The 25,314-nt window shown below is 45.1% G+C and overlaps 1 protein-coding gene across 1 annotated transcript in view; it reads left to right on the top strand.

Moving 5' to 3' along the window:
- utp20 (UTP20 small subunit processome component) overlaps nt 1–25,314 on the top strand; it is a 55,799-nt gene that overhangs the window by 25,672 nt on the left and 4,813 nt on the right. The window contains exons 32-58 of the mRNA XM_056277096.1: nt 683–770; nt 1,324–1,467; nt 2,693–2,746; nt 3,128–3,280; nt 3,808–3,963; nt 4,270–4,410; nt 4,734–4,871; nt 5,868–6,007; nt 6,444–6,559; nt 7,502–7,893; nt 8,213–8,352; nt 8,646–8,802; nt 12,046–12,144; nt 12,686–12,853; nt 13,122–13,288; nt 13,437–13,584; nt 14,597–14,713; nt 15,383–15,553; nt 16,429–16,560; nt 17,234–17,344; nt 18,066–18,215; nt 18,323–18,505; nt 21,850–21,981; nt 22,249–22,381; nt 22,648–22,832; nt 24,080–24,151; nt 24,340–24,702. Of these exons, the coding sequence (XP_056133071.1) occupies nt 683–770; nt 1,324–1,467; nt 2,693–2,746; nt 3,128–3,280; nt 3,808–3,963; nt 4,270–4,410; nt 4,734–4,871; nt 5,868–6,007; nt 6,444–6,559; nt 7,502–7,893; nt 8,213–8,352; nt 8,646–8,802; nt 12,046–12,144; nt 12,686–12,853; nt 13,122–13,288; nt 13,437–13,584; nt 14,597–14,713; nt 15,383–15,553; nt 16,429–16,560; nt 17,234–17,344; nt 18,066–18,215; nt 18,323–18,505; nt 21,850–21,981; nt 22,249–22,381; nt 22,648–22,832; nt 24,080–24,151; nt 24,340–24,702 (4,150 nt within the window). The remainder of the gene's footprint in view (nt 1–682; nt 771–1,323; nt 1,468–2,692; nt 2,747–3,127; nt 3,281–3,807; nt 3,964–4,269; nt 4,411–4,733; nt 4,872–5,867; nt 6,008–6,443; nt 6,560–7,501; nt 7,894–8,212; nt 8,353–8,645; nt 8,803–12,045; nt 12,145–12,685; nt 12,854–13,121; nt 13,289–13,436; nt 13,585–14,596; nt 14,714–15,382; nt 15,554–16,428; nt 16,561–17,233; nt 17,345–18,065; nt 18,216–18,322; nt 18,506–21,849; nt 21,982–22,248; nt 22,382–22,647; nt 22,833–24,079; nt 24,152–24,339; nt 24,703–25,314) is intronic.

Raw genomic sequence — 25,314 nt, 5'->3', positions numbered from 1 at the left:
CCCTCAGCAGATAATTGCTGCATAGTTTACCAAGAACTGTGAGAGCCAGCCAGTTTTTTTGGGGGGGGGGGGGGTGAGGTGTCAAATAACGAAAATGCAGCAATGAATGCAGATATCTAGGAAGTTGATAGGCCTTGAGAAATTTACTTTGGTTTAGTCTCTGCCAGTCACCAACCTTTGCTGAAATTTACTTGTCACACTGTGCTTCAGGAAAGCTGAAATATGAAACGCAGTACATTTTAAGTTAATTTTAAGTGGCGGCGCAGTGGTTAGCATGGTCACCTCACAGCAAGAAAGTCCTGGGTTCGAAGCCCGGGGTTGTCCAACCCTGGGGGCCGTCCCAGGTCGTCCTCTGTGTGGAGTTTGCATGTTCTCCCTGTGTCCGTGTGGGTTTTTCTCCAGGTGCTCCGGTTTCCTCCCACAGTCCAAAGACATGTAGGTCAGGTGAATCAGCCATACTAAATTGTCCCTAGGTGTGAATGTGTCAGCCCTGTGATGGACTGGCGGCCTGTCCAGGGTGTCTCCCTGCCTGCCGCCCAGTGACTGCTGGGATAGGTTCCAGCATCCCGCGACCCTAAGTTGGATAAGCGGCTTGGATAATGGATGGATGGATTGAGTACATTTTAAGTTGTGTATTGGCTATTGACGAACTAATACGTGAGTCTCTGTCTCTCTATGCCAGGGTTAGCCGGTTAGTGAGCAACAAGGAGCAGAGCTCGATGCTTATCAGCCTGTTACTACCCTACCTTCAGAAAGGCAAGAACTCTCCGGTAAGACTAATCACTTATCACCAGCCCGTCCTGTTCCATAAGATTTATGCAACGACAGGGTTTTTCCTCAATCAAGCTCCATTTCATAGTGGTATGAAGAGATCTTTACTTGAAAATATACCTGTGTCTGCACAAAATAGCCCCAGGCATATACATGTACACAGGTCACTAAGCTGTGTTAAGATCATTGGCAGTTCATATGTGAGTTTTTAAGCCTAATTTCCATTTATCATTCACCTTGTCATATTTTACACGACGTTGGCGAAAATAAATCTGACATTTCCATGAAGTAGACTGAGCAGGTGAAAGGGATGACTTTTCATTGAGTTCTAATTCATAGATGACATGAATATGAAGGACAGGATGTGGTTTACTAGAGGGTATAAAGCCCATGGACAACAGAGATATAGGTTGTGCAAAATGGAACCCACCACAACATTAAGAAAGGCGCGGTCCTAATATTTTATACATTTACAGTATATCTACATTTCCTCCACCCATCCATGGTGTGTGTGTGTGTGTGTGTGTACACACATCTGTATTTATGTTTCAGGAGACTGAGATCGACATTCTGGCCACAGTGCAGAACCTACTGAGGCAGTGTTTGGAGCCGCCTGCCTTTCTCCGACCTCTCAGCAAGCTCTTCTCTGTCATCCACAACAAGTTGCCTAGACAGGCCCTCACAAATGTCTTCCAGGTACAGCAACAAACATACATACAAATGTACATGTAAATAATCACCCAGGTTAAAACAGTTGATATGCTCTAGTTAATTCCACTCTCATCAGTGTCTGTATTTTGTACTCTACTACTATCATAATGGGCAGTGGGCTATTGGAACAAGACATTCATGGACAAGGGCCGAGAACCTGGAACTGATGGCATGCTAGTATAACAGTAGACCCCAGGAGATTGGCTATATAAAGCGTATGTGGGAACTGTGGATCAGTATTGGACCTACTTCCAAACTGACTCAGAAAGAGCTAGTGGCTCAATGCTTGAACATCAATAGATGGAAGCTACTGTCACAACTTGAAATGGAGAGGCTCCAACAGGATGGTTATACAATTCAGCACCCTGAACGGCCACCCAGTAGGCAGGAGATACATGAGGATAGACTCCAACCAGCTGAAACAATCCTACCAGCCATGACACCTGAAGTTACTGAGGTTCAAATGAGAATCATGGCCAAACTAAAGACAATCAACCCCTGGGGCAGCTTCCATGACTCAGTGAGAAAGTACCATCACAAAGCCTGCTTGCGGATGTGACCATAGCCTTACACAATAGCTTGACTGCCACCATAACAGAGATCAACAAGCTTGTATATGCCACTGGAACCCTAATTCTGGAGATGCTTGGGTACAGGAATAAGAACACAGGTCACCAGCAGTACACTCCATCCATCCATCTATTATCCAAACCGCTTATCCTGCTCTCAGGGTCACGGGGATGCTGGAGCCTATTCATGGAAGAGAAGTCTGTAAGCCAAGATCAAAGCAGCATGGAGATAGAATGCTGAGAGTATCAATCCATGGCATATATATGTATTATCTATGGCCTATTTCACATCCTGCACTTTGTGTGACATAATTTACATCGCTGTTTGAGTTTTTCTTAAGCATACATACATCACTGTGAGTTATTGATATGTTTGGGCAGCAGTATTACTAAGATAGACTCCAGCAGTTATCAGTTTTCCTAGAAAGGACCTCATCTCTTCTTTAGCTATACAATGAGACCAAGACTGACTCAGTACTATCTATTATGTTAAGTTTCCTGAACTTTCAAAATGGGGTCACATCTGAAACCATAGGATTTTATTTTTTTTGTCGCTGTTGAGAGCAATAAAAGAGCCCAGGTAGCCTGTATGGTTCAAGCACCATTGTTTATGTCTTCACACTGTCGTTCCTTTCCCACAGACTCTGTCAGACCTGGAACCTTCACTGGCATACATCACTGATGTCACCTCAAAGGTAAGTTCACTTGTTGAAATCTCAAAACACACACACACACTCTCCAACTGATAAAAATAAAGGGTATGAAGTGATTGTTATTGCAGCAAGTTTTTGCACGGGTACCACTTTAGAGACTTGGGGTAGGGGGACATGGGGTGGCTGGTGTCTCAAAACATGTATGTCACCTGGGCTGGGAAGCTCTCATCACAGATACTTGGTTGAATTAGGTCCATATAATGTCCAGAAGATTGTGCAGGACTATTTTCATTCGCACCCACTTTCAACATGGCTCAGGGCTGTACTCATCCTCACTTCCCCTTACCAGCACGGAGTTACTGTATGATCACCGCAACCAGATAAAGTAACGGTTTCTGTTTATCTTCTTTCTGCTTTCACCAGGTTAACGCGTTCGACCGTCGACACTTGGATGAGATCCACTTTGACGTACGCCTGATTGCTTTTCAAGATGCCGCCCGCCATATCAAAGAGATGCAGAGTCTGGACATGGACTACATCAGCACCATCCTCCACAACTGTTTCCACACTTATGAGGTGAGGTCGCCTCGCCATCACTTGGTTTAAACTTCTCAAAGGAAACCCCCAACACCAGTAGTCATTTGCATTTTATTTTGTTTTTCTTTGCCAGTTGTGGCTAAATTAGTACCCACAACAACAACATTAGTAAACTAGTAGTACATTAAATTAGGAGTACATTAGTAAAGAACTACCTTTTTTTCTTGATTATCTGAAAGACTTGGTAGTATTATCTGCCTTGTGTGTCACAGTATTAGCTCCCGTAACTTGATGCAAACTAATAGACTGTTGGTTGGTTTAGTCTTTTTCGCAATTCAAATGAGCTGCTTTATCAGTTTTTAGCCATTTTACGTTTCAATTTTGTATTATTTTTCCATTATGTTTTCCTCTTTCTTTTTTTTAGTTTGTAATATTACGTTTTCACCAGTAGATTCTCTTATGTTTGCTACCGACAGTTGGTAAGACATTTGTTGAATTTCGCCCGGATATTCATTTGTTGCCCTGATTTTTTTTTCTCTCCCTTCCCCCTCCTTTCTGGAGCATAGATTGGAGACATGTCTCTGTCTGACAACGCCACCCTGTGTCTGTCAGCGGTAATCACCCAGGTGGCGGAGTTGGGTGCTGGTGAGCAGGCCTATAAGGACATAATACAGCACACCATCCTTGATGCTGTACACAAAGGCCTCCGCAGCAAGACAGAGGTAGGGTGATGGACACACGCAAACATACACACCTTATTGTGTTGCACCGACATGTTTTCAGGATGCACCTGGTTCAGTCTGCCCTTATTCACAATGCATGCACCGAGGTTGTTATCTAGAAGTTTAATTCAAACAGTCCTTCAAATTGTGAAAACACACACAGGTTGACATACACTGTACTTTTTTTTCATGCAAAACCACTCCATTCATATTGTATAACACATTTCAGGTTTATAAATCTGCTCCCTCCTCCATCCCTGACATCTCCCTTCATGTCATTTCTGCCGTTCCTTTCCACCCTGTCAGAGTGTGCAGCATGACTACACGACGGTGCTAGCCTGCCTGGTGAAGACGTTTCCCTCCAAGAGAGAGTTCAGAGACTTGGTGCAGCTTACTGACTACAACGACCTCGAGTCCGACTTCTTTGAACACATGAAGCACATCCAGGTAGAAAAGAGCAATCCCCAGAAATGGATGACCTGTGAACTGGATAGACCAATGACCTTCAGTTTTCATACCAATCCATTTTGAAACCCGCTGATTTTATCTTTTAGCCCCCCCAGTCTCACTCATTGGTTGAAGGTGTGCCTTTTGGCACACCTGTCTCTCTGTCTGTCTGTCTCTCACTCTCTCTTGCTCTCCCTGTCTCTGTCTGTCTCTCTCCCTAGTTTATTATCTGATACCTTTCTTTTCTGTATCTTAACATTGTGTGTGTGCATGTGTTGTAATGCGCACTGCGACCTGGACGTTTGCTTTTTATCTGTTTTCAGATCCACCGTCGAGGACGTGCCCTTAGGAAGTTGGCCAAACAGCTGACTGAGGGTACGGTGGTGATGACGTCACGCACCCTCCAGAACTACATCATGCCCTACGCCATGACTGCCCTGTTTGACGAAAAGATGCTGAAGGTGGGGCATGCATATACAAACAGACATACATAGTTACATTCAAACCTGCAAAAACCCATGCAAACAAATATCTGCCAAAGTGGTAGTGCATGTCAGTTTCTCTCATACCATTTATATCCATGATCGAGAGAATTGTCATATTCATCTTTTGATATCCGACAAAGAGGGAGGGTCTTTTCCCCTTCGGCATTGCTTTTTTGTAGACCAACATGTTAAGCTGACCAATAACTGTAGTAGTACCCCAACTACTAACGTTGTTCCCCAATTTATTTTGCTTTCATGCTAGTAACACATGGAAACAATCGGATATTTTTGTAGCCTTTAAATGTGCTTTGAACAGTCTCACAGGTCGGTAGTGGGAAGGTAAGTGATTAGGTAAAAACTCACTTAGTGAGAGTTTGTAGAGTTCTTGATCTTGTTACCTACACCCGCTTTTTGTTTGTGAAATTTTTGTCTTGTGTGTAAGTATAGAAAAGTGGTTTTGTAGTGCCCCAGGTGTGTAATGATTTTGTTTGTATGCCAATATGCATGGCTGTAAAGTTAAACCACACACATCTTAATGTTTTGCATATTTACAAATTTTGCATGTTTGGCGGCACGGTGGCCCAGTGGTTAGCGCTGTCGCCTCACAGCAAGAAGGTCCTGGTTTCGAACCCCGGGGTTGTCCAACCTTGGGGGTCATCCCAGGTCATCCTCTGTGTGGAGTTTGCATGTTCTCCCCGTGTCAGCGGTGGGTTTTCTCCGGGTGCTCCGGTTTCCCCCACCATCAAAAAAATACATGCATGTTAGGGTTAATACTCCTGTCTGTGCCCCTGACCGAGGCATGGCAAGACAGACTGGAGTTGGTCCCTGGGTGCTGCGTGGCGGCTGCCCACTGCTCCTAGCTACACAGCTAGGACAGGTTAAATGCAGAGCTTAATTTCCCCACAGGGATCAATAAAGCATCTCAAAATCAAAAATCAAAATATAGCCCACCTCTCTGACACCCTGACACAGCATGAAAACATGACGTCTGCATCAGTGGAGGTGGTGGGCGCCGTGTGCCGCAGGCTGACCTGGTCCAAGTACGTCTACTACCTCCGCCATTTCATCCACATCCTACAGACATCGCAAGCAGAGCAGAAACTGGCCGTCAGGTAAGCAACAGAAGAGTGTGTGCGTGTGTGTGTGCGTGTGCGTGCATTCATACATCACTGAGAGGTGAAAATACAGAAAAGTGAGTTGGTGATGTTTTTGTATGTGTATTTGCTTATTTGACCTTTGATGTCTCTATGCATGTCAGGGTCATGCATGTGTGTAGTAAGATGGGAAATGTGTGATCTATCTATCTATCTATCTTATCTATCGCTCGTCGTATTCTACAGTTGTTAAACTTGGCAGTTGGAATTGCATTATGAGATTTTACAAGGCTTACTTTGCAGCATTTAACTCTCTCTCTCTCTCTCTCTCTCTCTCTCTCTCTCTCTCTCTCTCTCTCTCTCTCTCTCTCTCTCTCTCTCTCTCTGCCTTTCTTCTCTCCCTCTCTCTCTCTGCCTTTCTTCTCTCCCATTCTGGACCTCTTCCTCCTCCCAGTTTGTTAGTGACAGTTCTGGAGTCGTTCCACTTTGACCATCAGACGCTCAGCAGAGAAATGGAGGCGGCTAAGGCCATCGCTACAGAGGGTGAGCATCCTGTCCAATCTTCTCTCTGTACACTCGTAGGTGAACGCCTTACCCATTTACAGTATTTGAATTGGCTTTACAGCTGTGGTGTATTCACATCTGTTTTCGATGACTGATGCACAGATAGCAAGCCAATGTTTTCTAGAAGTCTCTGGACCCATCATAACTTGAAATACAGCAAATCCAACCATGAAAACTGAATTTTGGTGAAATAAAAACATGGTAGGGTACAAGAACTAAATACAAAAGGGTCAAGTTGTTGATTTGATAGTCCCCCCCTTTTTTTTTTTCTCCCCAATTGTACTTGGCCAATTACCCCACTCTTCCGAGCCGTCCCGGTCGCTGCTCCACCCCCTCTGCTAATCCGGGGAGGACTGCAGACTACCACATGACTCCTCCGATACATGTGGAGTCACCAGCCGCTTCTTTTCACCTGACAGTGAGGAGTTTCACCAGGGGGACGTGGCATGTAGGAGGATCACGCTATTCCCCCCAGTTCCCCCTCCCTCCCTCCCTCCCGCCCTCCCTCCCGAACAGGCGCCCCGACAAAGCAGAGGAAGCACTAGTGCAGCAACCAGGACACATACCCACATCCGGCTTCCCACCCGCAGACACAGACAATTGTGTCTGTAGGGACGCTTGACTAAGCCGTAGGTAACATGGGGATTTGAACTGGGATCCCTGTGTTGGTAGGCAATGGAATAGACCACTACACTACCCAGACGCCCGTATTGATTTGATTGTTGAAATTCGTTTTGGCTCTGGATTTCACTGTCCTACAGCACCCCCAATGATTAATATTTAGGAATAAAGTAAAATGAGATTCAGGAGCTTGTTTGTGTCGTATTTTATCTTTTATCTTGTTTACCACTCAGCAAGCCTGATGTAACAGGCTTTGGTTTTTGTCAAAGAGAAAATGACAAAACCACAAAACTGTCTCTCTAGCAGAAAGTAACAAGGTGAATGGAGCTGAGGAGGAAGACGACAATGACCCTGCTGCAGCTGGCGAATCAGATGAGAGTGACGATGAGGACGCCATGGACACTGATGACAAGACCGGTACTGCAGATGGTGGCATGGATACTAGCACACCTGACCCAAAGGACGATGTTTCCATGGAAGCAGACGATAAGACTGATGCTGCTGACGTTGCCATGGACACTGACACCACTGAGGTTGTAAAGGACGTTGTATCCGTGGAAAAGGGTGCAGTTAAAACCAAAGGGGCGGCTCCCACACACCTCCCAGCCCCTAGTGGTTTACCCCAGAGCAAGGAGGATCTGGAGAATCTGATCAGCTGCATTCACAGAACTGTTAATGACAACATACTGCCCCGGCTACAAAGGTGTCTCACTGCCAAGGTAGTCACACCAAGCACACACTTACACAATCACACTAGTAGGGAGGCTCACATGTACAGTCATTGCTAGGAACACTTGTAGGCACACACAAGCAACCTTGTAGCCAAGCAGGTTTGCAACAAATCTTGTGCCTCTATGAACACACACACACACACACACACACACAGATATACATACTTGTAAGAAGGTACACACAAACCCTGTATTTATAAAAACTGTAAGTGTATTGTGTGTGTGTGTGTGTGTGTGTGTGTGTGTGTGTGTGTGTGTGTGTGTGTGTGTGTGTGTGTGTGTGTGTGTGTGTGTGTGTGTGCTCTAGGTGAAGCGTGATGAAGAGCACAAGGCAGTGAAGTCTAAGGATGTAAAGGATGAGGAGGTGGTGCGGGTGCCCATAGCCTTTGCCATGGTCAAACTGATGCAGACGCTACCGCCTCACATCATGGAGGCCAACCTGCCTGGGTATGCAGCTGTGTGTTTGTGTGTCTAAATGGTGGATGTGTTTATATATTGAGGGATGCTATCCCAGTTAGGAGCCTTTGCTGTCTGGTCTTCATAGTTGTGACATGTATTTCAGGGCTGGTAAGAAAGACATTTGTATGAAGTGCGCATGTAAAATATGATGTCTGACAGATTCTGTGTGTATTTTGTGTGTGGATGTGTTTATGCTGGAGGAGGGTTGAGTCTTTGCTTAAATATGTGCATTTGCTTGTGTGTGTTAATGTGTATTTGTGCATTTTGTGTGTTTTTACCAGGATCCTGATCAAGGTGTGTGTGCTGCTGAGGAACCGTTTCCAGGAGATCCGTGACGTGGCGCGAGGAACACTGGTCAAGATCATTGAGGCGCTCGGCTCTAGGTATCTCCAGTTCCTGCTCAAAGAGATGAATGGGCTGCTCGTCAAAGGCTACCAAGTAAGTGAATGCATGCACACAGTTAACAATATCACACACTAGAGCTGGCCGGTATTGACAAAACCATCCATCCGTTATCCAAACTGCTTATCCTGCTCTCAGGGTCATGGGGATGCTGGAGCCTATCCCAGCAGTCATTGGGCGGCAGGTGGGGAGACACACGGGACAGGCCGCCAGGCCATCGCGTGGCCGACACACACACACACACACACACGCACACACACACGCGCGCACACACACACACACACACACACACACACATTCATACATTTAGTACGGCCGATACACCTGACCTACATGTCTTTGGACTGTGGGAGGAAACCAGAGCACCTGGAGGAAACCCACACAGACATGGGGAGAACATGCAAACTACCCCAGGGCTCAAACCCAGGACCTTCTTGCTGTGAGGCGACCACTGCGCCACTGTGCTGCCCAAATTGACAAAATCATCCATCCATCCATCCATTATCCAAACCACTTATCCTGCTCTCAGGGTCGCAGAGATGCTGGAGCCTATCCCAGCAGTCATTGGGCGGCAGGCGGGGAGACACCCTGGACAGGCCGCCAGGCCATCACAGGGCCGACACACATTCACACCTAGGGACAGTTTAGTGTGGCCGATTCACCTGACCTGCATGTCTTTGGACTGTGGGAGGAAACCGGAGCCCCCGGAGGAAACCCATGCAGACACAGGGAGTCATGCAAACTTCACACAGAGGACGACCCGGGACGACCCCCAAGGTTGGACTACCCTCGGCCTCGAACCCAGGACCTTCTTGCTGTGAGGCAACTGTGCTAACCAACCGTGCAACCGTGCTGCCCAAATTGACAAAATCAAATATGACCATATTTTTAACCAAATATCTTGATATTGATATGGTGAGGATATTCTGGGGATGATTAATGGTGCTTTGCTAGGATATTTTCACACAAGAAAATTTCAGGAAATGATCATTAGTAATGTGGATATGATGACCAAGTAGGAAGAGACATTCATTGTTCATTCCATTTAACTATAACAGACTAATAATCAGGAATCAGGAACAATTTGTCATTTCATCTTATGTACTGGTACGTACACAATAGAAACGAAATTCCGTTTCTCCAGCCCACAGCAGTGCAACACAAAAGACAAAAACACATATCCAAATACCTCAATAAGCTCATGATAATAATAAGCTCAGAAAATTGTTTGTTTTACTGTAATCCAAGTAATGACATTATTTGAGTTATGTCGTGCTATTACAATAGCCAAACTCCCTGATGAGACCAAATCTCATGTCAGGAAATCAGTTTTCTGTCAATATGTTGCCCAGGTAGCAGAGCCAGGGAAGGCCTTTGCGAACAGGCCCAAAAACTTACAGAAAAAAAATACGTGAAATCAGAAGCACCTTTCGTTTGAGTTTGAATTTGTTAATTCATGCTAGCAGTACCAAGTACTAAAAAAAGAGTTTTTACATACAACACTTGAATCCATTAAAAGACACATAGCAAAACAAGAAATTTGAAAAGAGATAAAGAACGAGTGATTAAAACTGGTCAAAGGGATTAATTGAAAAGCCTGACTGCAGAGTTGAATTTCTCAGATGATTTATATTAGCCTTGACCTCTTCCAGTTTATTCAGCTTGCATACAGGAATGCTATATCATTACTTGAGATATGTGCAACAAAGAAAAGCACTAAGAAGCTGGAAAAACAGAAGACTTTAGTAGAGGGTACATGCAGAAGCCACGTGATGTTCTTCCTCAGGCAGGTATGCTACCCTCTGCTTCCTTTTATATATACTGTACGATGAGCAAAAAGATGGGGCCAAGGGTTAGTGAGTTTCAGGATCACTATCCAGGATGAAACAAGTAACATCCATGAGTACATCAGAAAAAGGCCCCCCCAGGATGAACTGCTGAGTGAGTACCTCAGTTAGCAGAAGGAGTGCGGAGGAAGAAGAGGAGGTATCATAGAAGATCAAGCTCCTCCATGGGATGTACCATCGACAGATAGAAGACACAGCTGATATCGAGAAATCCTACCAGTGGCTAGAAAAGACTGGACTGAAGGACAGCACAGAAGCTCTAATTATAGCAACACAACAGGTCTATGGTGTCTGGCACCAAGACATTAGCAGCAGATCCTTTAAGTCTTGTAAGTTGCGAGGTGGGGCCTCCATGGATCGGACTTGTTTTTCCAGCACATCCCATAGATGCTCATTTGGATTGAGATCTGGGGAATTTGGAGGCCAAGGCAACATTCTGTCATGTTCCTCAAACCATTCCTGAACAATGTGTGCAGTGTGGCAGGCCATATTATCCTGCTGAAAGAGGCCACTGCCATCAAGAAATAATGTTGCCATGAAGGGGGGGAACCTGGTCTGCAATAATGTTTAGGTAGGTGGTACGTGTCGAAGTAACATCCACATGAATACCAGGACCCAAGGTTTCCCAGCAGAACATTGCCCAGAGCATCACACTGCCTCCGCTGACTTGCCTTAAAGTGTATCCTGGTGGTATCTCTTCAGGTAAACGACGCACATGAACCTGGCCATCCACATGATGTAAATAAAACGTGATTCATCAGACCAGGCCACCTTCTTCCACTGTTCAATGGTCCAGTTCTGACGCTCATACACTCACATTGTAGGCACTTTCAGTAGTGGACAGGGGTCATCATGGGCACTCTGGCCGGTCTGTGGCTACGCAGCAAGCTGTAATGCACTGTGTGTCCTGACACCTGTCTGTCATAGCCAGCATTAACTTTCTCAGCAATTTGAGCTACAGTACCTCTTCTGTGGGATCAGACCAGACAGGCTAGGCTTCACTCCCTACGCGCATCAATGAGCCTTGGGCACCCAGTTCACTGGTTATCCTTCCTTGGACCACTTTTGGTAGGTACTGACCACTGCATACCGGGAACACCCACCAAGACCTGCTGTTTTGGAGATGTTCTGACCCAGTCATGTAGCCATCACAATTTAGCCCTCATCAAAGTCACTCGGATCCTTACGCTTGCCCATTATTCCTGCTTCCAACTCGTCAACTTCAAGAACTGACTGTTCACTTTCTTTCTAATATATCCCACCCCTTGACAGGTGCCATTGTAATGAGATAATCAATGTTATTCACTTACCTGTCAGTGGTTTTAATGTTTTGGCTGATTGGTGTCAGCCAAAACATTATTCTAGCACCTATTTTCTGTCTGATTTGTCAAGTCAAATGTGTTGTCTTGTGTTTCTTGTATCCCCCTTTCAGGTCCACGTGCTAACCTTTACAGTCTACCAGTTGCTGTCTGCCCTTAGTCCAACCCTGAAGAACGGTAACCTCGACCCATGCATGGACCTTCTCCTTCAGGTAAGATCATCTTGGTGTTATTTATGGATGAATTGGGGAAGGAAAGAATTTTACGTATCAAGCTTTCATTCACCTTTTTAAGCAAACTTGAAAGTGGAAGGTTGAATATTCATAGCAAACGTGAACCAGAAGGGAATAATACACTTCCTGTTCTAATTATTATGACTGCTCTTGTATAATTAAAAACTGTTAATCCAAATGTTTGACTTTGTGGTTTCTAAGTAAATGACAACAAAAAAAGACAGCAGCATCAGCTCTAACTCAAAGAAATAAATGAATTCTCCCATATTCAGTGAGTGTGTGTGCCTTGGCCTCCAGGCAGCAGCACTTTGGTACAAAATACTGACCGATGATGATGATGCATAGACTATTATTTAGTCTAAAACTATGGTAAAGACATTATCATTATCAAAATGTCCCTCTGTCCATGCATTAGATTTTTTTCGTCCATTTTTATTCCTAACTCCAGGAGTTTTTGCCATAAAATTCCTGTTCACTCCAAACTAGTGATGTTCATGCTTATACTCATGTCCATGTTCAGATCTTCAACAATGAGTTGTTTGGGAAAGTGGCAGAGGAGAAGGAGGTGAAAGGGATTGTCTCCAAGCTGATGGAGGCGCGCCACAGCAAGAGCATGGACTCCTACGAGCTGCTGGCCAAGTACTGTGGAAAGGAGCGTGTCACCCAGCTCATCCTGCCACTCAAGGAGGTGAGGTGTGGGGTTTGAATGGAGGGTGTACAGGGTGGGGAAGGTGAGGAAAGGACAGTGCAATTATTTAGTAGATTCAAAGAATTTTTGCTATCATAGTTGTTAAAACAGGTAAGAGTTTTCTTATACATGAGCATTATTTCTTTGTTTCACTTACTTGGTGTCTTACAGTTTAGAACCATTCTCTCTGCTATTTTTATCCAACATCTCTCACACTCTCGCTCTCTCTCACTCACTCACTCATGCCATCATTAACCCCTTGCACCAGGTCCTGGAGAAGTCGTCCAGTCTTAAGGTGTGTCGGCGGGTGGGTGCAGTGCTTCAGCGCATGATCCTGGGCCTGCTGGCCAACGACAGCATGGGCTACCAGGAGTTACTGCTGCTGAGCCACGGGCTAGTCAGCGAGAGCCTGCCATTGCTCTCCAAGAAAGACCAGTATGTAAACACGCACACACACACACACACACACATACATACACGCACATCCATATATAGAACTTTGATAACAGAAAGCTCAGACTTGCTGCTAGGTTGGTTTTGTCTCATATATGATACATAGGGCTCTGTGTTTGTGTATTTCTAGAGACAAAGCTTTAGCCCAACCTCCCCTGGACCCCCGGCTGCCTCCTCCCAGCTGCCTGCTCCTACCCCCCACCCCGAAGAGAGGGGGCCAGAAGGCTCTTGTAAGCAGCCGCACCAACATGCACATCCTCGTCGATGCTGGCCTCAAGGTAATGTGTTCCTCTGTCACAATAAGATTATAAAACACTTACCAGCAGTCCCATGTGATGACTCAGTGTAGGCTGTGATACACTGGTAGCAGTTTTATGGTGGAATAGGTAAACAAAGGATATAATTAAGATTATTTTGCCGAGTTTGTGCATATTTAAACTTTGAGTACCGTGTGTTATAGAGAAAAAATAATTTCTGGAATAGCATAGAGTTAAATATAAAGTTGAGTATAAAAGTAATGAGGGGCTTTTCCAGTATGAAGTCTTAAAATCAGCCATCTTTATTGCTAAAGCCTTGAAGCAGAGCCAAACCAAACATTTTCTGTATGTTTTATCCCTTTGTGCCTTCATGTGCCGTTTGGGGAAATATTCGTAGTAAATGTGTACTTGTGATATCCTGCCTGTGTTATACAATAGTCTCACGCCAATATGCTCTCTGTAGGGTCTTGCAAACCCATCTGAGCCGGGTACCTTTTGTTATACAACACTGAAATAAAAAACCCATTCATTCATTCTATCATTTCTTCATATAAAATATTTGGATCAGGGGGCGTCCGGGTGGTGTGGCAGTCTTTGTCAATATCGGCCAGACACAATTGGCCGTGTCTGCGGGTGGGAAGCCGGATGTGGGTACGTGTCCTAGTCACTGCACTAGCGCCTCCTCTGGTCAGTCAGGACGCCTTTTCAGGGGGGAGGGGGAACTGGGGGGTATAGCATGATCCTTCACATGCTACGTCCCCCTGGCGAAACTCCCTACTGTCAGGTGAAAAGAAGCGGCTGGCGACTCCACATGTATCGGAGGAGGCATGTGGTAGTCTCCAGCCCTCCTCAGATCGGCAGAGGGGGTGACTGGGATGGCTCGGAAGAGTGGGGTAATTGGCCAGATACAATTGGGGAGAAAAGGGGGGGGGTACTTGGATCAAATTGTACATACTTGTACTTGTGATTATGGAAAAAGCTGATTTTAGACATGAGTGTGTGTTCAAATGTATTTAATTGTCTGTTCCCTCAGCTGCTCCACCTTAGCTTGAAGAAGGCCAGGGTGACGTCGGCTGAGCCCTTGGCTCTGGAGATGCTGGACCCCTTTGTGTCCCTGCTGCTCGACTGTCTCAACTCCATGCATGTTAAGGTGTGTGTGTGTGTGTGTGTGTGTGGTGGCCAGTGATACAGAGAAATTGCAAAAAAAGTCAATGAGACGAGGATCCTTCAAAATAAGACTTTTATTGACGTATCAACAAAGTCTGAGTCAGGTCTGCAGAGTGACTGAAAATCAAACAAAAGCCTCCCTGTCTTTATACCATTTACAAATCTAGTGAACAATCTACTTGCGTCAGTCAATGTCCTGCTTTTAATTAGGGACCTTGCTGATCAGGACATGTTGGCGGAGCAGGAGCCTCTATCGATGCAAGGATGACGTTAGGATATCTTCAGTCATTACCCTTTGACAGTCTAATGGTTGTCTTGATATGCTACTACTACTGCTACTACTGTTTTCTGCGTAATAATGGTTACACTTACATGATGGAATGTCACTTAGCATACTTTTGGGCATAAACACGTTTATCTTCTGCTAACGTTATGTCCTGGTTATACGGCCTTGTGCTACTTGCCACACTTGCTTGTCACTCTAGTCACATGAAATGACAGATACCCACATGTGCCCTTACGTACTACCATATGAACCTTTGGATACCATATTAATGTGCACAAATGATTATTCGATTGAGGATATTGTACACTGTGTTTGTGTGTGTGCGCTGATGTTCTTTCTTTCTTTCCTTCCCATTTCTCTCTTCAGGTGATAACAGAGGCATTGGTGGCATTAACATTGCTGTTGAAGTTCCCTCTGCCCACCATTGAGCAGAGTGCCGACCAGCTGACAAAGCAGCTGTTTTTTCTGCTAAAGGACTACTCAAAGGCCGGTGCCGCCCGCGGAGAGAACTACTTCCTGGTACAGAACTGCTTCAAGGTAGTCAATTGCTGCTGTCGTGCAGACAGATGGACACGTGTAAACACACACTTTCACACACAAGCATTGAAGTACAAGACTTCATTCTTATCCGGTGGTATGAGTGATTGATCCATCTGACGTCTAACATAATGAAATGATGAAACCAGCCATCAGCACCTATACATCACCAAAATTGTAACTTACATCCCGATCAGAGGTGGCATGGTGGCGCAGTGGTTAGTGCGGTCACCTCACATCAAGAAGGTCCTGGGTTCGAGCCCCGGGGTAGTCCAACCTCGGGGGTCACCCCGGATCGTCCTCTGTGAAGTTTACATGTTCTCCCCATATCTGCGTGGGTTTCCTCTGGGTACTCCAGTTTCCTCCCACAGTCCAAAGACATGTAGGTCAGGTGAATCAGCTGTACTAAATTGTCCCTAGGTGTGAATGTATGTATGTGTGTGTCGGCCCTGTAATGAACTGGTGGCCTGTCCAGGGTGTCTCCCCACCTGCTGCCCAATGACTGCTGGGATAGGCTCCAGCATCCCCATGACCCTGAGAGCAGGACAAGCGGTTTGGATACTGGATGGATGGATGGATCCTGATCAGAGATATGTTAATGTTTCAGTAAGCCAGTGAAAAGATGTCTGAATTACCATTTCAGCCATACATGTAAGATCAAGAGTGATTTATTTATAATTCTCACCTGGCTGACTTGATTTATTTGAGTCTGACAGTCTTGTAAGAACTAAACTGTCTTAAAAGAACTGGAAATACTTTGTTGATGTGCTTTTCTCTTTCTCTTTTTTCATCCTTGTTTCTGAATGTCATCCTTTTTATCTATCTGATCCTTTATGTCTCTGCTCTCTCTCTCTCTCTCCTACTTTCTCTTCCAGTCCATCACCATCTTGGTTAAGAACGTGAGGTGCAACAGGATTTCAGAGAAGCATCTGCAGGTGCTGCTGGGATATGCTGAGGAGGATATCTATGACCAGTCTCGCCAGGCCACTGCCTTCAGCCTGCTGAAGGTAGAGTATGAGGCAAAGGCCAAATTGGATTGGGATTTGTAATGATTCTCGTTGTGCTCGGTTCACGTGCTGTTATTAACAAGTCACACACATCACACTGTAGTTATGTTTATCGGAGACGTGTATTACAGGAACAAAGCACATTATTGTTTTGCCTGGGGTTTATAGGTTGGGTCTGATGCATAGAATCCACTATTCTTGTTCATACCAACTAAACCTGAAAATGCAAGCATTTTGTTATTAACGTATTTCCCACTCCATGGTTTATATTCAGAATGCTATTTGTCTAATAGATTTATGCAGAGCTGTACCGTTGTGTGCATTCCTACTTTGTCAATCTAAACTATGATAGAGCAGAACCGACATCAAGGTTTTTTATTTTTTAACATGTCCAATAGACAAACCAGTAAAAGTCTTTTTTTAAGATTTTACTGTGTTATAGTTTTCTCTGAACATATTACCTCGAATCTATGGTAAAACTAATGTTAGGCACTATGCCCCAATGTGCCTATTATTGTTTCTACATGTATTCGACAAAATGGAGAACTGTCGTCTCACTCCACTGCACTTGTGAAAATAATGTGCACATGATGAAAAGTGTTTGCATGTATGCGTAGAAGTGGTTTTTTTGGGGGTTTTTTTTCACACATGTCCATGTTTGCTTTCCTTCCAGGCAATCCTGTCAAGGAAGCTGGTTGTTCCAGAGATGGAGGAGGTGATGAAGAAAGTGGCAAAGCTCTCTGTCACCGGTGCTAGTGTCACGATCAGAAATCACTGTAGACAGGTAATAATAATAATGGATTAGATTTATATAGCGCTTTTCCAGACACCCAAAGCGCTTCACATTCAAGGGGGTAACTCACCTCAACCACCACCAATGTGTAGCATCCACCTGGGTGATGCACAGCAGCCATTTTGCACCAGAACGCTCACCACACATCAGCTTGAGGTGGAGAGGGAGGAATCATTGAGCCAATTACATCGGGGATGATTAGGTGGCCAGATGGAGACAGCCAGGTTGGGAATTTTTCCAGGACACCGGGGGAACCCCCTACTCTTTGCAATAAGTGCCATGGGATCTTTAATGACCACAGTGAGTCAGGACCTCGGTTTAACGTCTCATCCGAAGGATGGCATTTCCTACAGCACAGTGTCCCCATCACTGCACTGGGGCATTGGGATTTGATATTTGTTGTTTTTATTAGGACCATAGGGAAGACTGTCCCCTACTGGCCCACCAACACCACTTGCAGTCTTCCATCCAAGTACTAGCTAAACCCACACCTGCTTAGCTTCCGTCATTTGGCAGAGCCAGGGTACATGTTGGTATGGCTGCTGGCATAAACTCTCTTTTACACATGCAAACACACACACACACACACAACTTTCCTATCCTCTGAACTGTCTTGTAGAACAGAAAGGCCTTCAGTTATGTCTGTAAAAAGAAATCCTTTTGCTTTTACAGCCCTCTTCCAGCAAAGACCACTGTGTTTGTTATTACACAGATCTACATGAAATACCTGTTGGATTACCCACTGGGGAAGAAGCTAAGAAACCACCTGGACTTTGTGGTGGCCCAGCTGGCCTACGAACACGACACGGGGAGGGAGTCTGCCCTGGAGATGTTGGCCTACATCTTCCAGACCTTTCCAGAGGTAGACCTGCATATGTGTGCATAAACACACACATGTACACTCACATATGGATACGGAGCTTAGAGTAGGATATTTTTTGATAATGCTGAGTGTGTTGGCCCCCTCAGAGCCTGTTGTTGGAGCACAGCGGTCTGTTCTTTGCCCCCCTGGCCCTGGCCATGGCCAACGATGACTCAGTGCGTTGCAAGAAAATGGCCGCCATGGCCATCAAGAGCCTGCTGGGTCAGCTGAATCTAAACCACCGGAACTCCCTGTTCTCCCTCGTCAGCACCTGGATGGCCGCAGAAAAGGTACAAACACAGAGACACATTGGGACAACTCGGTAGCTTCTTGGTAATTTGCATATGAATTGATGTAGGATCATGTGCCTGTACAAGAATTTGCATTCATGAGTAATGATTTGTTGCACTTCATTAACTTATTGGCACCTATTTTGACTTATCAACTGATGTTGTCTTGTATGATATGTGTTGTGGTGATTTGTTATGAGTTTTATAGTGTTAGGTTTTCTGTTTTAATGTTTTGTTTTTGTTTTAAAATCTGTTTATTCAGTTTTGCAATTTATTCAACATGACACTGACAATCATACATATGTATCCCCTCCCTCCCTCCTGTCCCCACAGTAGAAATAAACAGGGACAAGGGGAAAAAAAGGAGGGGGAGCATTGGCATTAAGAGACCATCAAATGCAAAGTTACAAAGTAGATAATTGGAAAGTTCAGAAAACAAAAACAAAAATATAGCTGCAAGCAGCAATACATATACAGATGGCATAATCAGATCAAGGACAAGATTGGCGGGTGTCCGGGTGGCATGGCGGTCTATTCCGTTGCCTACCAACACCAGGATTGCCGGTTCGATTCCCCGTGTTACCTCCAGCTTGGTCGGGTGTCCCTACAGACACAATTGGCCGTGTCTGTAGGTGGGAAGCCAGATATGGGTATGTGTCCTGGTAGCTGCACTTGTGCCTCCTCTGGTCGGTCGGGGCGCTTGTTCAGGGGGGAGGGGGAACTGGGGGGAATAGCGTGATCCTCCCACGCGCTACATCCCCCTGGCAAAACTCCTCACTGTCCAGTGAAAAGAAGCGGCTTGCGGCTCCACATGTATCGGAGGAGACGTGGTAGACTGCAGCCCTCCCCGGATCATCAGAGGGGGTGGGGTAGCAACCTGGACAGCTCGGAAGAGTGGGGTAATTGGGGAGAAAAAGGGGGGGTGGGTGTCTGTCCAGAATTCAAATAAGCAAGGACAGGTCCAAAACATTTGGTGCAGGTTGGCAGGTGATGGTGTACAATAGTTACATGTGTCATTTGTTCCAGGAAATATCCTTGCTAGTCTAGTGTTAATAATGAATGTAATGTAAAATCTTACAGTGTATAAGACACATGTGGTGTCTGGCACATATTGAGGAGGTGTGAACAAGCCCCAGCACAACCTCCCACATCCCATCCATCAGCTCCTCCCCAAATCCTGCTACCAAGCCGCTTCAAGATTAAGAGTTTCGGGCTTAATGGAATCTATTTTCAGTGTATATAGTTGAAATTAGGCTCTTTACATTGGGGTTCAAAGAGAGAATAGAGTTAATTTCAGAATGAGCAGGATGGTTTGGAATTTCTGGGGATTGCTTTTGTAAGAAATGTCTTATCTGGAAATAGCGAAATAGACGTGAACCAGGCAAATCAAATCTCTCAGAGAGGGCCAAGGCAAATTTATTTGTATAGCACATTTCAGCATCAAGGCAATTCAAAGTCCTTCATATAAAACATAACAGGCGTTAAGAGAAGCAACATAAGGTAATAAAAAGACATTTTAAAACAAATAAAAGGAGAGTAAAAGTTGCAGTGCAGTGTAAGATCAAAATCTTCAAGTTTTATTTGATAAAAGGCACTAGCAATGAGGAAAGTGTTCAGCCTTGATTTAGAAGAACTAAGAGTTGCAGCAGACCTGCAGTTTTCTGGCAGGTTGTTCCAGATATGTGGTGCATAAAAATTGAAAGCTGCATCTTCATGTTTAGTTTTGACTAAACTGTGAATAAATGCATCTTTGGTAGGTGACCTTTAAAGAGTGTTGTGTTGGACCATGTTTAACCCCCCCCCCTCCCATAATGAAAAAAAACTCTGTTTTTGAGACCTGGTAATACTATAGAGAAGAATTTGGAAATAAATTGACTGTCATCCCAATTAGGTGCATTTATGCAGGCGAGGAATGCAGGAGTGTTTGGGACACAATTGGCCGTGTCTGCGGGTGGGAAGCCAGATGTGGGTATGTGTCCTGGTCGCTTCACTAGCGCCTCCTGTGGTCATTCTGGGCGCCTGTTCAGGGGGGAGGGGGAACTGAAGGGAATAGTGTGATCCTCCCATGTGCTATGTCCCCCTGGCGAACCTCCTCACTGTCAGGTGAAAAGAAGCAGCTGGTGACTCCATATGTATCGGAGGAGGCATGTGGTAGTCTGCAGTGGAGCAACGACCGGAATGGCTCGGAAGAGTGGGGTAATTGACCAAGTACAATTCTGCCCCCAACCCCCCCCCCCCCCCATCTTTCATCCCAGCCTCCCTCCCACCCGCCCCAGGTACTTTCCCAATGAAGGTACCTTAAACCCAAAACCCAGTCACAACAAACACTTACGTGACACAATCGTTGTCTGCCATTAAACTAACAGTAACTCCACTGAACAACTGACAGACGTAGCTTGAGTTTAGACTTGAACCTTGGTAACCACAGTCAGTATTATTCTCAGGTGAGAAAGTTAGTCAAAGGCATATTACTAACCCAATATGAGTGAAATAAAAGCTGCCAGCTAAATTTGTAAGCAGTACATATTGATTTGTTGACTTGCTGCTTCCCCCCGCGGTGCTCGTTCTTTTCAGTCATTAAGAATTAATAGTCATTTACAGCAACAGTGTGTACAGTTTGGAAAACTCAGTTGCTATATTTATAAAGGATATATGAAAGTTCGGTGGAGAAGCTTCGGAACGTGTCCTCACTCAGTCATATCAACAACGGAAGCCATGTCTTAATGTTTCTATTCTGTGATTTCACCCTGTCTGAAAACCATCTTTTCTCCCAGTGGGGAATTCAGTAAAGTTCTTTTTTTTTTTTTGTGGATTTTTCCCCTTTTTCTTCCCAATTGTACCCAGTCACTGCTTCAGCCCCTCTGCCGATCTGGGCAGGGCTGCAGACTACCGCATGTCTCCTCCGTTACACGTGGAGTCGCCAGCCACTTTTCACCTGACAGTGAGGAGTTTCACCAGGGGGCTGTAGCACGTGTGAGGATCACACATGCTACAGCCCCCTGGTGAAACTCCTCCTAGTGCAGCGACAAGGACACATGCCCACATCCGGCTTCCCACCCGCAGACACGGCCAATTGTGTCCGTAGGGACGCCTGACCAAGCTGCCGGTAACACAGGGATTTGATCCAGCGATCCCCGTGTTGGTAGGCAACGGAATAGACCGCTACACTACCCGGACGCCCTACAGTAAAGTTTGAAATGAAAATTCTCAAAACTAACCAAATTTGTCTCCAAAGTCCTGCAGCTGAAATAAAAGGTGTCCAAACACTGATGACATTGACCGTTTTTTTAAGAGCCAGTGGTTGGGTTTGATTTTAACCTTTGACCCTCCCCGCATCCTCTTAGGCCAATCTTCGTCGTCTGGGTGCCCAGGCATGTGGTCTGTTTGTGGAGGTGGAGGGAGATAATTTTACCCACCGACTGGAAGACCTGCTGCCTCTCATAGAAAGAGAAATCCACCCCGACAACTACGAAGATGTGAGTCACCATGGTTGGAGTCTCTGACGATGGTGTATCTTTAGCTAGTGACACCTGTGCTGCTACAACAGCGTTTTTGTACCTTCTTGCAAGTTTTTCAGAAAATATCCTGGCAGGTTTTCTAACTCTGTTTTCCCTTTATCATCTCTCTCTCTCTCATGGGCTCTTATTTATTCTCTCATTTTTCATTTTCCTTCTTTGTCGATTCCTCTTTATGTAACGCTCTCTATCCCTGCCCTGCTTTCTATTTATGTGTGTCTGTCTCAGATAAAAGATGAGCAGGAGGAGAAGGGGGCGGACAGGCTGTTGTTCTTCTATCTGACTCTCATCACCAAACTGACCAAGCACTGCGGCCTACTTCAGCTCAGCAAACCCCACGACACACTCCATAATATCTGGAGTAAGGGATACACACACACACTCACTTTGTTTTCTCATACAGCTTCTCTTTATCACTCTTTTTGTCATCTATTTGCCTTTCATGACTTAATAAACACACACATACTGAGTCTAGCTCTTTCTGCTGTGATGTATTTGTGTTTAGATTTACAGTCAGTGACAGCACATTTCTTCAAGTGGGGCGATAAAGAATCTATCTAGGTCTCCATCTAGCATTCTACCTTTTATCAATCTATCATTTTTTTCCCTTATTTCTTTGCACTGCAGGTCACATTGAAGCCAACCTGCGCTATCCTCACTGCTGGGTATGGTTGACATCTTCCCAGCTCTTTGGCCAGCTGTTTGCTACCCACCAGCCGGAGGAGCTGCTGAGCATGTGGAGAGAGGAGAGAGACGGCAGCAACTCTCAGCCCGTGGCCACAGCTTTCATCACCAGGAACCTGGACAAGAAGGTAAAGCCAAGGACCCTTGGGGCACAGGGCTCAGCTGGTAGTACTGATTTAGACACTGCACTGTAGCAAGGCCAAGTTGGACTCCCTGTCTCAACTCAGAATTTAGACTTTAACCCCAAGGTGCTGATTCTGAAGGAACTCATTTGTGCTGCTCTCGTTCCATGAAAGAAAATGTAATAATAGCATTGATTCATGTATGTCCTTATGTGCATGTTTTTTTGTGTGTGCATACTCTAAATACTTGGGGTCAACTGTTCAAAGTAACAGGGAGTGCGGAAGAGAGGTGAAGAAGAGAGTGCAGGCAGGATGGAGTGGGTGGAGAAGAGTGTCAGGAGTGATTTGCGACAGAAGGGTACCAGCAAGAGTGAAAGGGAAGGTTTACAAGATGGTTGTGAGACCAGCTATGTTGTATGGTTTGGGGACATGGCGCTGACCAAAGGACAGGAGGTGGAGCTGGAGGTGGCATGGCAGAGTTGAAGGTACTAAGATTTTCCCTCGGAGTGATGAAGAAGGACAGCCTTAGGAACGAGTATATTAGAGGAACAGCTCAGGTTGGACGGTTTGGAGACAAAGCAAGACAGGTAAGATTGAGATGGCTTGGACATGTGTGGAGGAGAGACGCTGGGTATATTGGGAGAAGGATGTTGAAGCAGGAGTTGCCAGGCAAGAGGAAAAGAGGAAGGCCAAAGAGGAGGTTTATGGATGTGGTGAGGGAGGACATGCAGGGGGCTGGTACAACAGAGGAAGATGCAGAGGACAGGAAGAAATGGAAACGGATGATCCGCTGTGGCAACCCCTAATGAGAGCAGCTGAAATTAGTAGTAGTAGTAGTAGTAGTAGTAGTTATAAAGTATTTAAAATGTGTGTATTTTACTGATGAGAGGAAATAAAAACAGAGATAGCCTGTTAACTCCACCTAAATACATTTAATTGGTCTCATTTATAAAGTATTTAACATGTGTACATGTTTCCAATAAAATGTACATAAAACAAAGTTTTGGTTTATCAAACATATATTTCTTCGAAATGGCTGGTTCACCTATTCAAGATAATATAAGTGATGCAGAAATAGCAGTAAAAATGGTCAAGAACTTTCATTTATGCACAAATTCACTCTTCTCGCGATTTATAGATAAGGCCTGAATTGGGTCACAATGAGTTGTCATTTTTAAAAAGTGGGTCCCCAGAAAAAAGTTTGAGAAACATTGCTCTAAACAAACTGTTTTCTCTCCTTTTTTCCCTCCTAGATGAGAGAGTTGGTGCTGTCCTTCTGTTACCAGCTCCAGTCTAAGTTCCTGGATACAGCTTCAGGAGAGCAGGTACACCCCTGCAGAACCTGAACCAGCTTTCCATACCTGAAGTTTAAAAGGCATTTAATTCAAGAGAAATGTCCAAGAGTTAAATCTTGAAGTCATTTAGATCTCATTATTAGCTAAGCGGTCCCCAGATAAGATATGACTTGGTCAGGTCAAATTTGATTGACAGCAGGATGTCTCCCCATTCGCAGGTGATCAAGAATCTGCTGTTCGTTGCCAAGACTATCTACCTCATATCTCCTGAGTCTGACATCAATTCCCCTCACGAAGTAGTGATCAAGGAGGAAGGGCAGAGGGAGAACGGAGATAAGGATCAAGAGGAGGATGAGAGAGGGGAGGAAGATGAGAGGGGAGAGGATCAAGAGGAGGACGAGAAAGGGGAGGAAGATGAGGGGGGAGAGGATCAAGCGGAGGAAGATGAGGGGGAAGAGATCCCAGAGGAGGAGGAAGAGGACGACAAGGATGACCGCCCTCCCTCACTCCTGTGGATGATGAAAAAACTGTCACTGATGGCCAAGAGGGAGGCAGCCAATACTCCCAAAGTGCCCCTGAAGGTACACACTTCTGCATGGATGCAAACACACACAGTAGAGGTTTAAAAACTGCCATTTTTTGTGCAAACATCAATTGCATTGTCTCTGCACATAGACCATGTGCAGAGCAGCACACAAGGACTAGCAATTTGACGGATTGGTGATAGAGAAGTGAGTTATAACCCCAGTATCAGTCAACTCAACTATAACACATCATGCTTGAGATATCTCTTGTACCAGTCAAAAGTTTGGACACACCTTATTGAATGTATGTTTATCTTGAGCTCATTCCCTATTTCTGAAATTCTTTCCAAAACAACTTTAAATCTAAAAAAATATACATTTTGAAATGCCCCCCACCCCAACAGGTTTTTTTCATTTTGTAGTTTAGTGAAATTTAGTTAAAATAAAGAAAAACCCTACTATGAGTAAGTGTGTCTAAACTTTTGACTGGAACTGTATATATACAGATAGGTGACAAATTTAAGGAAAAACCTGAATGCTTGACCCCTGCAGTGAGGGGGTCCGGGGGCCTCTGTTATGCTGTGGGGGGCATTTTCCTGGCATGGTTTGGGTCCACTTGTCCCCTTAGAGGGAAGAGTCACTGTAAATCAATACAACGTTATTCTGGGT

The sequence above is a fragment of the Lampris incognitus genome, chromosome 3 (assembly GCF_029633865.1).
Source record: "Lampris incognitus isolate fLamInc1 chromosome 3, fLamInc1.hap2, whole genome shotgun sequence".
In the NCBI taxonomy this organism is placed as follows: domain Eukaryota; kingdom Metazoa; phylum Chordata; class Actinopteri; order Lampriformes; family Lampridae; genus Lampris; species Lampris incognitus.
Note: the sequence above shows the minus strand (reverse complement) of the source record. Positions and strands in the feature narration are given on the sequence as shown.